Source organism: Typopeltis vanoorti, chromosome 24, assembly GCF_054136105.1.
Source record: "Typopeltis vanoorti isolate ZY-2024b chromosome 24, IOZ_Tvanoo_1.0, whole genome shotgun sequence".
In the NCBI taxonomy this organism is placed as follows: domain Eukaryota; kingdom Metazoa; phylum Arthropoda; class Arachnida; order Uropygi; family Thelyphonidae; genus Typopeltis; species Typopeltis vanoorti.
In genome coordinates this window covers 13,388,695-13,402,070 of record NC_143572.1, presented here as the reverse complement: position 1 = coordinate 13,402,070, position 13,376 = coordinate 13,388,695, and the positions used below count along the sequence as shown (strand labels likewise).

Here is a 13,376-nt window from a genome sequence, read left to right as displayed (position 1 = left end):
AAGAAAATCTGTGTGCATGGGGTGTTATTGAGCTAACAGCTGTAGTCATTACTGGGTAGCGGCAATGCCGGAGCCTCAGTTAAAACTTCATTGGCAAAGCCATCTCTAAAAATTAAGATGATCCCTAGCCCACTCCATAATGGCCGAAAGACCGTCCTATTCAGCGGTGGCTCCACTCAGTGACGGGCTCACCGAGCAGAACCGCTCATATTCCAGGGAAAGCATCCACCGACACAACCCATCACATTTTGAGTCTCCGGGGAAGAACACCTTCCCAAAATTGAGAGAGCATTTTGAGACACTCAAAATGCTCTCTCAAGGCAAACCCCCCCCCCGAAATCAAGTCCCCCCCTCAGCGGGAGCAAAACTGCGGAAGAAACCTAAGAGAGCAAAACTCATAACAGCAATAGCAGAGCCTCAGTTAAAACTTCATTGGCTACAGCATTGCCATCCATTACCCTCCAAAGGTATTATTAATCACCCCATCTTACGGTCGATCCTCGTTTTTCCACCTTACTACTCGTTCTTATCATTATAAGGACTGGCTTAAAGGGGCGAAGCAAGAATGCTTTTCATCTTCTCCATTATCTGTAGGGGACAGTGTAGGGATAAGGTGTTATTAAGCTATTAAAGCTCTGATCATGGCAGGAGGGTAATAGCAATAGCCGAGCCTCAGTTAGAACTTCATTGGCTACAGCATTGCCATCCATTACCCTCCAAGGGTATCGGATTTAATGAATCAATCCAATCATTCTCAGCCAAATCAATCCGTCATGCTCGTCAAGAAATAATTAGGGATTATAGATGAAATAAAATAATAGGTGTGTGAATGAAATCTTATTTTGAACAAATTATTTACATTTATATGACAAAATTTTGAAGAAATTGATTTTTTAATTTATATTTCCTAATATATTTATTACTTGTTTCACATATCTGATCTTATTATTAAATAAAAATCTTTAATGGCTATATGAGTTCGTCTTTTTTTTTAAGTATTTCCTTTATAAAACTACAGCTTCACATTTATATTTTTCTTCATAAATGTATAACAGTAGTTAATAATTAAAGTAATTACTAAGTACGTAATGGAGCACAATAATTGTGTTCATTAGAAGGAAATAGCTGTTATTAATAGCCATGCTATTCTTAGATAACACTAAATATGACGCTGAATAAGAATAAGAAAGTTGGTTTTCTAAAAGAAGAGAAGTGTCTGCATGCAGAAAATAAAGTCTTTATAATCATATATTTAGTTCTTTGTTTTGCAGTATCATTTTATGACAAAGCCTTAGACGGTTACAACAATTTCCGTAATTTTGAAATATAGGAAGATTAAGTTTAATAAATAAATTTTATTATTTTAAATTAGTTTTAACATATAGTTTAATTTTAATTCATTTTATTCTCAGTTGAATAAATATACATAATGAATTTAAATATTTTAATTGTTTTCGATGTCACTTACAGACTTGAGACACATTCTAGGACGGTCTTCTCTAAGAAACTCCGGTTTTCTGGAAGAAAAGTTAGGATTTTTTTCCTCCCAAAAACTTCCAGTAACTCATAAAAATTGACCAAAGCTACTATTTAAGACAATAATGTACAGGTTAGTGTTAAACTCACGAGAAGACAGTAGTTGTCTGATACCTGTAAAATCACCAACAGCCATAGGCTCAACTGTCGGTGATGAATAAAGATGATAACCGGCTGGCCACCGATTCCAAAACTAAGTTAAGGTTAAAGGAGCTCTGGAGTCGCTGCTACTAAATTGTATCATGATATTACTCCATGTCTGGAATAGCTATATTATTTCTGTACCCTTTTATGTGTTTTTACATATTCGTAATTAGAATCCAAAGATTTATCGATTGCTTACTTATTCAATATTTCTTCATGATATTTAAAACGGGTGTAATATCACTGATTATTTAATTTGTCTAACAATTTAATAATGTATAATCACATTATTAACCCTGAATTTTTCTAATAGTTGCTTATACCAAAAAGTAACGTGCGTCAAAGTTTATCTAATGCCCTACATGGGAAGGCTGATTTAGTAAATTATCGTTATCTGACACTGAATGGGGTAGATACTAAAGCCCCCCCCACACACACACACTATATTTTCAGAATCGCTTGGTTAAGTAATTTGGCAATTTACTTTCTCGACTTTTTTTATTTAATATAAGAAATTCAGAATATAGAAATAAAAGGAGAATTCCCCACTGTCCATATGGATGTCTAATTCAGAGGAATGTATATAAATAGAGAGACAGAGAGAGGTTTTTTTGGGGTTCCAGAATTTCATATTATGCATTTAATAGCAAAGATCCCCGTATAAAGAAATGATGAATGACCTACCATCCCCATAGATCGAAGTTTTGTTGAACTAGATCGGCTGTTTACGGAGCGTTTTTTATGAAGGCAATAAGTGGAAATAGTTTCAAAATGGCAAATGTGGACAATTCTTTTGGATGACAGCGCTCAATCGTCACAACATGTCTCGATATGATTCGCGTTGACAATTCGTTTCGCAGGCAGGAAATCGGCTAAAATATTTCCCAAAAGCACGTAAACATCACCTAAGCTCTGACGTTCTCGGCAGACTAGGGGAGGGTGAGCTGTTTACGAATAAGTTGGTGTGAATACGAACGAGAGAGAGACAGAGAGAGAGAGAGAGAGAGAGAGATGCCATATTGAATGATGCAGCAATCAGAATAGTATCATCAAGTACCGGAAAATTATAAAGAATCCATTATTATTCTTTCTCTCTTCTTTCATTTGCATAATTTATGCAATTCCATAACATAAAAATGTTAAATACAAATATTAACAAAACAAGTTGATTTACTCCTGTAATTTGCACCTTTAAGATGTAAATTACGGGGATAAATACGGGTATGCAAGCAGCAAAAGGACACATCACGTTGAGTTTTAACATTCTTTCCAGCTTAAAAACAGAACAATTTTAAAAGCTGGAAATGTGCTATAAATTGTTTTTAAATATCAAAATGTTCTTCTTTATAACAGTTTCTTCTATGAAATCACCTTTTAACATTTCAAAGTTATATGAGAGTTCTTCACAATAGTTTGAGGAAGACAATGATTCATATGAATTGCTCTTCGAAAATTCCTGTCTTCTGATCCAGTACAAATCATATGTGGACAATTTACAATCACAATTTACAACTGACTTCTCCATAACGTAACTATAACTTTAAAATAAATGGCAAATGATTTAATAGATTTTACTGAACCAAACCTAGCAGAGAGGTTCTGTACCAGCTGCAATAGAAATAGTGTCATTTACGGGATATCATCCTGGCATTTTTTTAAAATCACAACGCAAATTTTGTTATATAAAGATGTCAATTGTATATTCATTTAATAATGTATTATTTATATGTGTTCATAGTGATTTTCAAGTTTTTTTTATTTCACGTAACACTGTTTATCCATGCTATATGATTTATTTAATTTATTTCTATATGATCACGTAATCTTATCTGTCATGGCATCGTTCAAATTTTCAATCTGTTATGTATTAATTATTCAATTTGCTCTTCCATTGTCTTTTCCGTATTCCCTCAATGTACACCGATAGCTTATTTTTTTTGACTCACTAGACGCCAAGAAAAGCACTCTACCTCATATTCTTCATGATTACTCACTTTTCAGGGATGATTGAACTGCAATTCCCCTGTATGTACTGTAAAAATTCTTTACTGCCTTGTATGTTTCTATCATATCCCTTATTTTCCCACGTCATATATGATTCTAGTACATTGCTTCCTCATTCTAATGTAAACTAGATGACCTTTCGACGAGTAGCACGCATATTGCTACATGGGATATTTATAAATAGTCATGATTAATGAAATTATTTTCAGTTTGTGAATAAATAACTAGTTAGAAAAAATGTTTTAAAATTAAGATCAATCTTTCAATAATTATTATTAATAAATCAGAGAAGGATTTTATAGAAAAATTGTTATTCGTATTATTTTTTACTTTTTTTTATTCATTAAAAATTAACATTTTTTTTCTGATACTACTTTCCGCTGAAGGCAGTCCATAATGCATCACTTAAAAAGAAGTAAAATTTTTTTCTCTCTGATTTTACGTAACATAATTTATTTTAGAAGCATATGAGTTTCATTATCTCACGTGGACTATCTTTTATATATCTTTACCTTTTACTACCCTGCATATTCTAGAAGAAAAAGCATCATGTTATTGCCCTTCTCAAAGTATTAATACAGTATATGTTTACATATTTCTATATAAATTTAATTTAACGGTGGTTTATATACCGTTAAATAAATTTAATTTAACGGTGTTATATATATATATATATATATATATATATATATATATATATATATATACTATTAAACTTCTTGCCAATGGCATTTTATAGCAATAATAAATAATAAATCATTCTCAAAGTTCTTAAAAGAACTGGGCGATGGACTGAGTCCTTGACTCTTTATCCCGTCATCTGAATGAAGTAAATCTGTGTGGATGGAGTGTTATTGGGCTAAAAAGCTCTAGTCATGGCTGGGTAACGGCAATAGCCGAGCCTCAGTTAAAACTTCATTGGCTACAGCATTTCCATTTGTTACTCAGGAAGTCCTAAAAAGGACTTTTGGCCAATAATAATAAATCATCCCAAACAATGAATTTAATAAATAAACTTATTGACACTATCAATAGGTATAAAAGAAAAAGTATAATATATTATCAATATCTATGAGATATTCGAAAGAAACTTCTAATTTTAAATATAAAAATATAGTTACAAAAATAAAATAAAGAAATTAGAAAAAAATTAAACTTAAAAAATTAGAACATAGAAGAATTATATATCCCTGTACACACTTTCATTGTGAGATCACTTATATCTCCTAGCTGTTAATGATCGAGTATGCAGACATAGCATGTTTAACAGCAGTATATAATCATAATTATTATGATATATTATTACAGCTATCACTAACCATCCAATAGATGATCTTTACCTTCCCTTAACGGTGTAGTTTTATACTAGATTTCTTTTCAAAGAAGATGTTTGTAAAAAAATTTAATATAATTTGTTTAATCATTCAGCTAACTTCATTTACTTATATTTGATAAATCCGCTGTTTAAAATTAAAGCATTGCAAATTGCTTTTATTTTATTTAATTGCAATAACAATTAAATTAAATTAAAAATTATTAATTAGTTGACGTTAAGAAATTTAAGAAGCAAAAATTTTATATATAGCATGCTCGCATGGATAGTCCGCTCTTTAAATATGTAAATTAATGGTCTGACACATCCATGTTGCTTTTTTTTAGAGGCCTGAAAAAAAGTTCAAAGGTTTGATCTATCTAAAACAAGGTTTCCATTATTAGGTTAGTCCACACAGGTCATTCTTGTGCTAGAATTTTTGAAACTTTATAGGTGAATGTCACAATAATTTTTTTAAAAAATGTAGTCACCATGCTTAGTTCAACAAATCAACGAAAAAACCACAAACACAATGTTTAAAATTTAAAACTAAAGTAATACCTACGCTGAATTTAATATTAGTCATGTGCACTTTATAATGGTGTATTGCATAATAATTAGTTTAATCATTGATTTTTAAATTGTGTTTAGGATTTTTAATATTATTTTATATTTTCAAAAGGTTGCAATAGAATTCTTTATTTAATTAATTACATTTTTGTACATATATGGGAAAATGTTTCAGCAGAATATTCATGAAACATGAAATAATACCTTCACTTTCAAGACACTATGTACTTTATTATATAAAGTGTTCGTACTTTGTTACACCATTATAGTGATTAATTTAAGCAAAGCCATTCTTAAAGGAGGATTCTTAGCGTTTCGCAAGATGTACTCGACCTTTCTAAGGCACAGGATTTAATGCGTAATATGTTAAAAGCCAGATTCTTTATAATAAGCTCCCCTTAAAGTCCTCTAGTGGAAATGACTGCGAAGAACAATACAGTCTCTACAGACCATTTATGAGTGAACAAAGGTGTTAATGAGCCGTGTTTACTAAATGTGCTTATATACTAAATCCAAAACAACGATTTCATTTACGGTCATCATCTGAGAAATTCCAAATACTTTGTTTCTAAGGGTCATCGTATTTTTGTCTCGATTTGTTGAAGGATGCGAAATTCTTGTATATGAACACTCCCTTTAATCGTTAGCTTATTTTGCAACTGTGAGCGAAAACTGTTGAGATCGCAAATGACACTCTTCTTTCATTTTCTGACATTCCCACCCACGTGATACGAGGATTGGATTTCGCCGCACAACTTTATGACTCAAGCAAACATGAATTGTTTAGAAGCTCCCTGAGTTGTTATTTATGTGTCTAACCACGCCCTAATTATTGACGAACATAGGAAAATACAATAGTTGAACTCTCCTATTATTAGTAAATTACTGAGTTTTTATTTTTAACAAGAACATTTAAGAAGGGAAATGAGGTAAGACAACCTCATGGGTTTACCAAACCTGCTATAAAGAATGAAAATCTGTTAAGTGTAGAACAATAGTTATTTATATACTTACGCGAACTTCACTTCTACAGTATAAAATAATAATTTTTTTTTGTTTTTGTCATAGTCGCATTATTGTACAGTCATACCTTTGATTATCAGAATACTTGAACTAAGAGTCCCTTTTTAGGCTAATGACAGGTTACTTATTTATTTGTAGCATCTGGCGACAGTAAAAATATAATTTTTATCGTTTGTTACAAATACATTTGTAACAAACTTCCTTTGTTTATTCTCAAACAAAGGAAGAAAATGTATAAAAATTAGTTTACTTTCGCCAAAAACGAAGCTTGTTACATCCTTACTTGTTTATATTGTAAAGAGTATTGCAAATACTACTCTATTATTGTATTATGAAAAATAATATTTGTGTGTGTGTGTGTGTGTGTGTTGTCACTATCATTACATTTCATCTCTGCCTGCGTACTAGAAACTAAACTCTCTCTCTTTTTCTCTCAGACAGCAACAAATTATGTCGGAAGCAAAATTTCACTTCAATATGACGAAAAAGAACAAAATAAAAATATAAAATAACTCAAAGCTTAAAATTGTTTTGTTAATCCTGATATTTAGTGTTAGATACCATTGTCTTTTGTAATTTCACAGCGTTATGATAATAATAATAATAATAATAATAATAATAATAATAATAATTATTATTATTATTATTATTATTATTATTATTATTATTATTATATGAGCGTATAAAATGAATCAATGTTTTAACGTTTTTATTTTTCAACCCATTATAACTAAAAGCTTTTAGCCACTTCCCCTATAAAACAAGCATCCGGGCATTACATATTGCACGTAAGTAATGCCGGGAAGGCAATTATTGTATTGCCTTCCCGCATGGCGATTATTGTATTGTTACACATAGCTCCTTATACAAATCCTATCACTTGAAAAATCTTAAGAAATACAAAGAATTGTTCACCATAGCAAGAAAGCAAATACATCCTTGTGACGACCTACGATTGTACGTCATTCTTTTATCTCTCTGAGTAAACATATCGAATAAAGTGAACATGCTAAAGACTATAACCGACATTGTTCGATGCGCAGTTATATAAAATAAAATAAAATAAAATAAAAAAAAAACGTAGATCATTTATTTTTTATAACGCAACCACCTTTCTTCATTTAAACAACATTTTCAGTAGTTCCTTTATTAACGATTTTATCGGGTAACTTTCTTATCCTCCCTTCCCTGGCAACCCTCACCTCCCCCCGACTTTCCTCCGCTCAAAGACCACGGAGTCGGTGACATCTCTCAACCAACTAATTACATTTCTCCGACAACTCCACCAGTCTTAAACTCCTCCGTCTTCCTGACTCAATAAAGAGATATGCCAAAATACCAGTCTTGTCATGATGTGCACGAACAGTTTCCGGGGCCAGCCGTCGTGGGGCACGCGCCTCAACAAACACTCATACAACAGAGCCACGGAGATCGTATAATGATAAGCGTTAGTGGATGATACGTCCAGTTTGGATATTTCGGAGTAAAAGACGTCACTCTTCTGGCTGGATTGCGATGTACATTACTTAATATTAAGAATAAATATCAATAAAAACTGCCTTAACGAAGTTGCTTACATCATAAATAAAATAACATCAGGTTTAAGTGACAACTGAGTTTGGCGTTTTATTATCACAATATGAATATATCACTCATTTAATATATTCAAATAAAATTAGCCTTTCGAATATATAGAGAGAGAGATTCAAATAATTAAAAGAATATTATAAGGTTAAAATATGACATTTACGAAACTCATTGGGTCCAATAATTTAACAATTTATTTAAAAATGGCGTTCTGTTATAGTGACTGTTTCGATTATCAGAATAGGACGTCTGATACCATTGTTTAAACAATTTCAAAAAATTGTCACTTTCATTATTGAAGTGATAATGTGAATTTAATCGTTTGGTGATTTCAATTCTTTAATATATCGGAATTGCTAATAATGATTTTGCTTTTTTAACTTGTAATTTTCTGGGTTTTTTTTTTTTTTTTTTTTTTTTTTTTTACTTCCTGAAATCCCATTTTTTCCCTAGTTTCTCTTTAATAACTTACACTCAACTGAATTGTCACTTTCCGCTACGACGAAAACAGTATGAAATTCTTTTATTCATTCATCCGAAAAGAAAATATAATATTTTCTTTTGTAAGAATAAAATAAAAGAGAAAACAATACTGATATGGAAAAGATGCAAAACTACTTCGTTTAGGACAAATTTTTCAAATAAAAAAAAAACAGTAAAAAAATGCAAAAATAATGTCTTTTAGATACGATAATCTTATTATGGTTACAATGGATGGTAAACTTTATTGTCACGCAAGCATATTATTTCTGGATATATGTTGACACTTAGATAAATACTTTAAAGATGAGGACTGATAGAAATGGTTCATTTTTTTTTACCTTTCGCCGTTGATGTTTGAAGAAGAAAGAGGCACAGAAACAGAAATCCATGAAATATGCTGTTGTTGAAATACGTGGGCCACATAGGATTAGAAACAAACCTTAGACAACTAGAGGCCAAGGAAAGCTCTTATCTCTCTAAGACAGCTGCACAATTGGGCAAACGAAAGCTCACTTCGTACAGTACCATCAGAAAAGACGGCGAGCAAAGTTCCGAAGGTCTTAAAGTCACGATGGCGTTACTCTTTACCCGACTAAAGCCAGCACCATGGAAGGAAGAAGAAGAAAATACCAATCTCACTTACACCATCCTTCTATACATTACAAGAACCGTTTGTAGACAGCAGAACTCCAGAGTAACACTCCTCAGTCGGTCAGGATGCAGCGACATTTATTGGTTCCCGCGTCTAGCGATGTGTTGGCAATCTTTCACTGCTAGAGGGCGCTGGTTTCCAGCTTTACTCTGGCGCTTTTGCTTGCTTGCTTGTTGTCGAAGTAGCGCAGTAGAGGCATCGTCAATTATCCGTGATTGTACAGAATATCACGGCTAAGAACTTCGGGCCTTTTGGGAAAGTAAAAAAGTTTAAAAAAAAAAGCTTTTATCAATGTCGTAATATCTAAGTTTCTATTTAATTATTTTGGAAAGACCGTTTCGGCTACGTTTGCTGAAACCCATAGACATATTAATGTTTGAGTTAGATATTCACAAAAAGAGGAAGATGAAACAGGGGATAATAAAAGCCACGAGCTACTGCAAGTCACTGGAGGAACTGGGCTTCTCCCCCTCCCTTTTTTTTTCTCTGTGTGTGTGTGTGTGTTTGTTTGTTGTCAAACTAACCCATAACTGTCATTCGATTCTACCATAAAATTTCTCTTAATAGGTCTTCAGACCTTCTTGCATGATCATAGGAGGCCATTGTTTCATTTGGCAAGGGTCCTAATCATCCTACTTGCGTTCTATGAGGGCTTTTCCCCTTTATGTCACGAACAGGAAAGAAAATAAACTCTTTTTTTTTTGGCCTTGCTGAACTTAGTCTAATGTTGATATTACAAAGAAGAATTAAAATTTTACAGGAAGGGATTTCCATTTTATTAGTCATAAGTATAAAAGATTATCTAATCTCTTACTAGCTAAAAATCGGCGATAGTTATTCTATTAAAATAATGAGTTTTAAGAAAGGAATACTTGATCTATCTTTTTTTCTATGCAAAAATAAATAAATAATAATCTCTTGTGAAAAAAAAAAAACATCATTCGCAATTGAACCCAAAATGACCTCATCATGAACTGACTTTTTGATGTTAATAATGAACTCCATCTCATTGTAGGGAAAATAGATCGAAATCTGTATGCATACTGTTTCTTCTAATTAGTTTTATTTTCATTTCTCTATAATTAGAACAGTTATTTCAACTACTAGTATTGATTGGTCATATATTATTTCACGAGTAATTGTAATTTATGCGAGCGAATGTCGTTTATTAAATTTATTTCGTACATTCGTTTTTTTAACCTTCTTTTTTCAGATGGCAGTCGTTGCCATGGAGATAGATCTATAATTATGCAGTATGATATACATTTGTAATATTTCTTTGCTTTTTTTTTGTCTAGAGCATGGATTCATTAAGCTTGAGATATTCCTTAATATATTCTCTCTGCGTATGTCATCAAGATTTCAATTATATCTTCTCTCTTATATTTGGAAGTATTTCATTTTTGAGATACAAAATACTGTCATTTTACAGTAATACGTTTATGAATTTAAGCCTTAAATATCTTCGTTGGCCAAGGTGGTTTATGATGACACACCGGCAATGAAAATCAACTGCCACTTAAGGACCTCCATGTGCTTAAGGTTCAGAAGCAAACGGGTGCATATGCACAATATTTTTTGTGATACCCACTTACGTCTTGTCTTAAGCTTTTCACGAACCATTGAAAGGGTCTTCAGCTGTGGACTTCGCAATCGCGACCGTCTCGAGGATGAGGTGGTTACCTCTATGCATTGTTGTCTGTAAATGCGCGTGTTCAAGGGGTGCCGATTTGCCTATTCTGGGGGACGAAAAACCCGAGTTTTCGGATGAAAAAAACCCTACCTCCGTATGAGACCGACTAACTCACCTTTAGTCGAAAGAGACCACATAAAGATTCCTCACGTCACTGACGGGAATCGAACCCAGGTCTTTCCGACCAAAGGATTTTGTGCATACCGACTGAGCTAAAGAGGTTCTACACCCAATTATGAGTGGTTATAAATTGTAATAAATTAGTTCATGGGTGGATGTTACTATAGTATTAATATCTCATTTGAAGACATTCCCACACCTATAATCACGGTAACGTTTGAACCTCCTAACAATCCGTTTGTTGAAGAGCGACTGAGCTAACTATTTAGCCAACTAGGCCGACAATAAGATGTTGCAATAAGTAGTGGTAGAATCCCATTTTAGAATGAAATATTTTACATGTATATTCTTGTTATCACACAGCATATACATCTGCATGAGATAAACAGATATATTCCCTAGCATAACCTCCATATTTGCACATTTCTAAAACTACGTGGAATAGGCTATATCAGTGGTCCAAAATCAGATGTAAGCAGCATTATCAGCCGATGGAAATGTAAGAGTGTCATCTCGGTCACAAAATACGCATAATGATCGAAGAAGCCAACATTTAAGAGACGACAATATGCTCGAAACAATAATATCGAAATCTCGTCAAAAATATCTCCGGATGTTCGAGTTCTTGAAAGGACACATGGAAGAAGAGAAACACAAGTGTCTCCGTTACTGTAGAAGGGATGCCCATAAGCCAAACATCAGCCAAGACAATGAGCATGGCAGCAATACACTATCATTAAGAAGGCAGTTGAAAGTTCGTGATAGGAATCAACGACAGGATGACCACGAATGTTTATGGAACGCTTTTTGATGGAAATTGTCATTCTGACTGTGAGGTTTGATAGCTGAACTTGATTCCCTGACATCTAGATACTGCATGTAGTATCTAGATGTAGCTAGATACCGCATGTTTCCTACATCGTGGCAGTTTTCCGGAACAGATCATGCCTCACTCAACTCCGCAATGCATCTCACACTGAAAGTGCTACTGCGCCATCAATTGAGGAAAATTACGTAGAAAAACTTGACGTGCAATCTGGTATAATATCTCTGAGACGAAATGGGACGTCTAATACAGGCCACAATTACACACCTCCAACAATATTATGAAAGGGCAATCAAGGAACAATGATACAAAATACGTAACTCGGTTTAAGGAAAACTGTGGAAAGTATGAATAGAAGAGTACAAAAAAGTGATCAGAACCAAAGGAAGGTTCAAACTCTAATGAATTCTGTGCTGTTAAGGTTTCTCTGAAACATACTACTGTTACAATACTTATTTCTATACAGTGTAGGTTCTCGGAAACTTAAATTATTACCAAAGAAAAGGTTTACCACTTACAATATTTCCAAGGAGCTATTCTCGATCTTCATCGACTTCCTTGACAAGCGCTCCCCGGCTATTCTAGGCAGTTTCTCCCGAGGACTTGTCCCCAGGGCATTTTCCGTTTTTCAATAGTATAGGCGACACTACAGTGTGCTACGAGGCCACATCACATGCGCTTTGCTATGTTTCTGACTCCATTCTAGGCTGGGTTGATATCGACTCGAGAATCCAAATCTATTACATTATATCAACAACTTAACGTAAACACCTTCATCCTCTCTCCTACTCCAGCTCGGACTGGGTTGTTTAGAATTATGGCCGTGACTTGGGATTGGTTGCATCTAAGACCGCAACAACTAAGCTAAGGTGTGTGTGAGATGTCTATTAACTATTCATTTTCCTCATTTTGTCACCCTGCTTATTTTTATAGGGTGAAAAGCGAAGGTGACTTCCTATAACTATAAATATATATGTTAAAGATACCAAGAAATTTTATACTTGGTTTTGATCCTTATCCCAAGTATTAAAAGTATTGCGCTTGAAATATATTCAAGTCTAAGCTGCGTGTATATAGAGGCTAATAACTTCATATCACTTGCCTTAGTATGTACCCCATAATGCAAAGCACTCCCCTTTCGTATAACTGCGGGATTACCTTTCCAAAACCTCATGCAATCACTCACATCAGATCACCAAACGATGAGCGACCATTTAACCCTGCTCAGTGACAGGCTCCTCTACCAACAAGCAAAACCGTTCATATTTTAGGAAAAGCATCAGCCAATGAGGCCCTAATGCAGACCACCCAACTGATCCAAGTCCCTGTATTCCCAAAAGCTCCCTAGCATGGTATCTCTCTTATTTTTATGATATGATATTTATGATATTTATGATATGATGTAATGCACGACGTAATACAGATA

The 13,376-nt window shown here is 33.5% G+C and overlaps 1 protein-coding gene across 1 annotated transcript in view; it reads right to left on the bottom strand.

The window, feature by feature from the left end:
- LOC150092934 (lachesin-like) overlaps positions 1–9,340 on the bottom strand; it is a 349,114-nt gene extending 339,774 nt beyond the window's left edge. The window contains exon 1 of the mRNA XM_090413285.1: positions 8,998–9,340. Within this exon, the coding sequence (XP_090269411.1) occupies positions 8,998–9,082 (85 nt within the window). The 5' untranslated portion in view covers positions 9,083–9,340. The remainder of the gene's footprint in view (positions 1–8,997) is intronic.
- Positions 9,341–13,376: the final 4,036 nt, after the last annotated feature.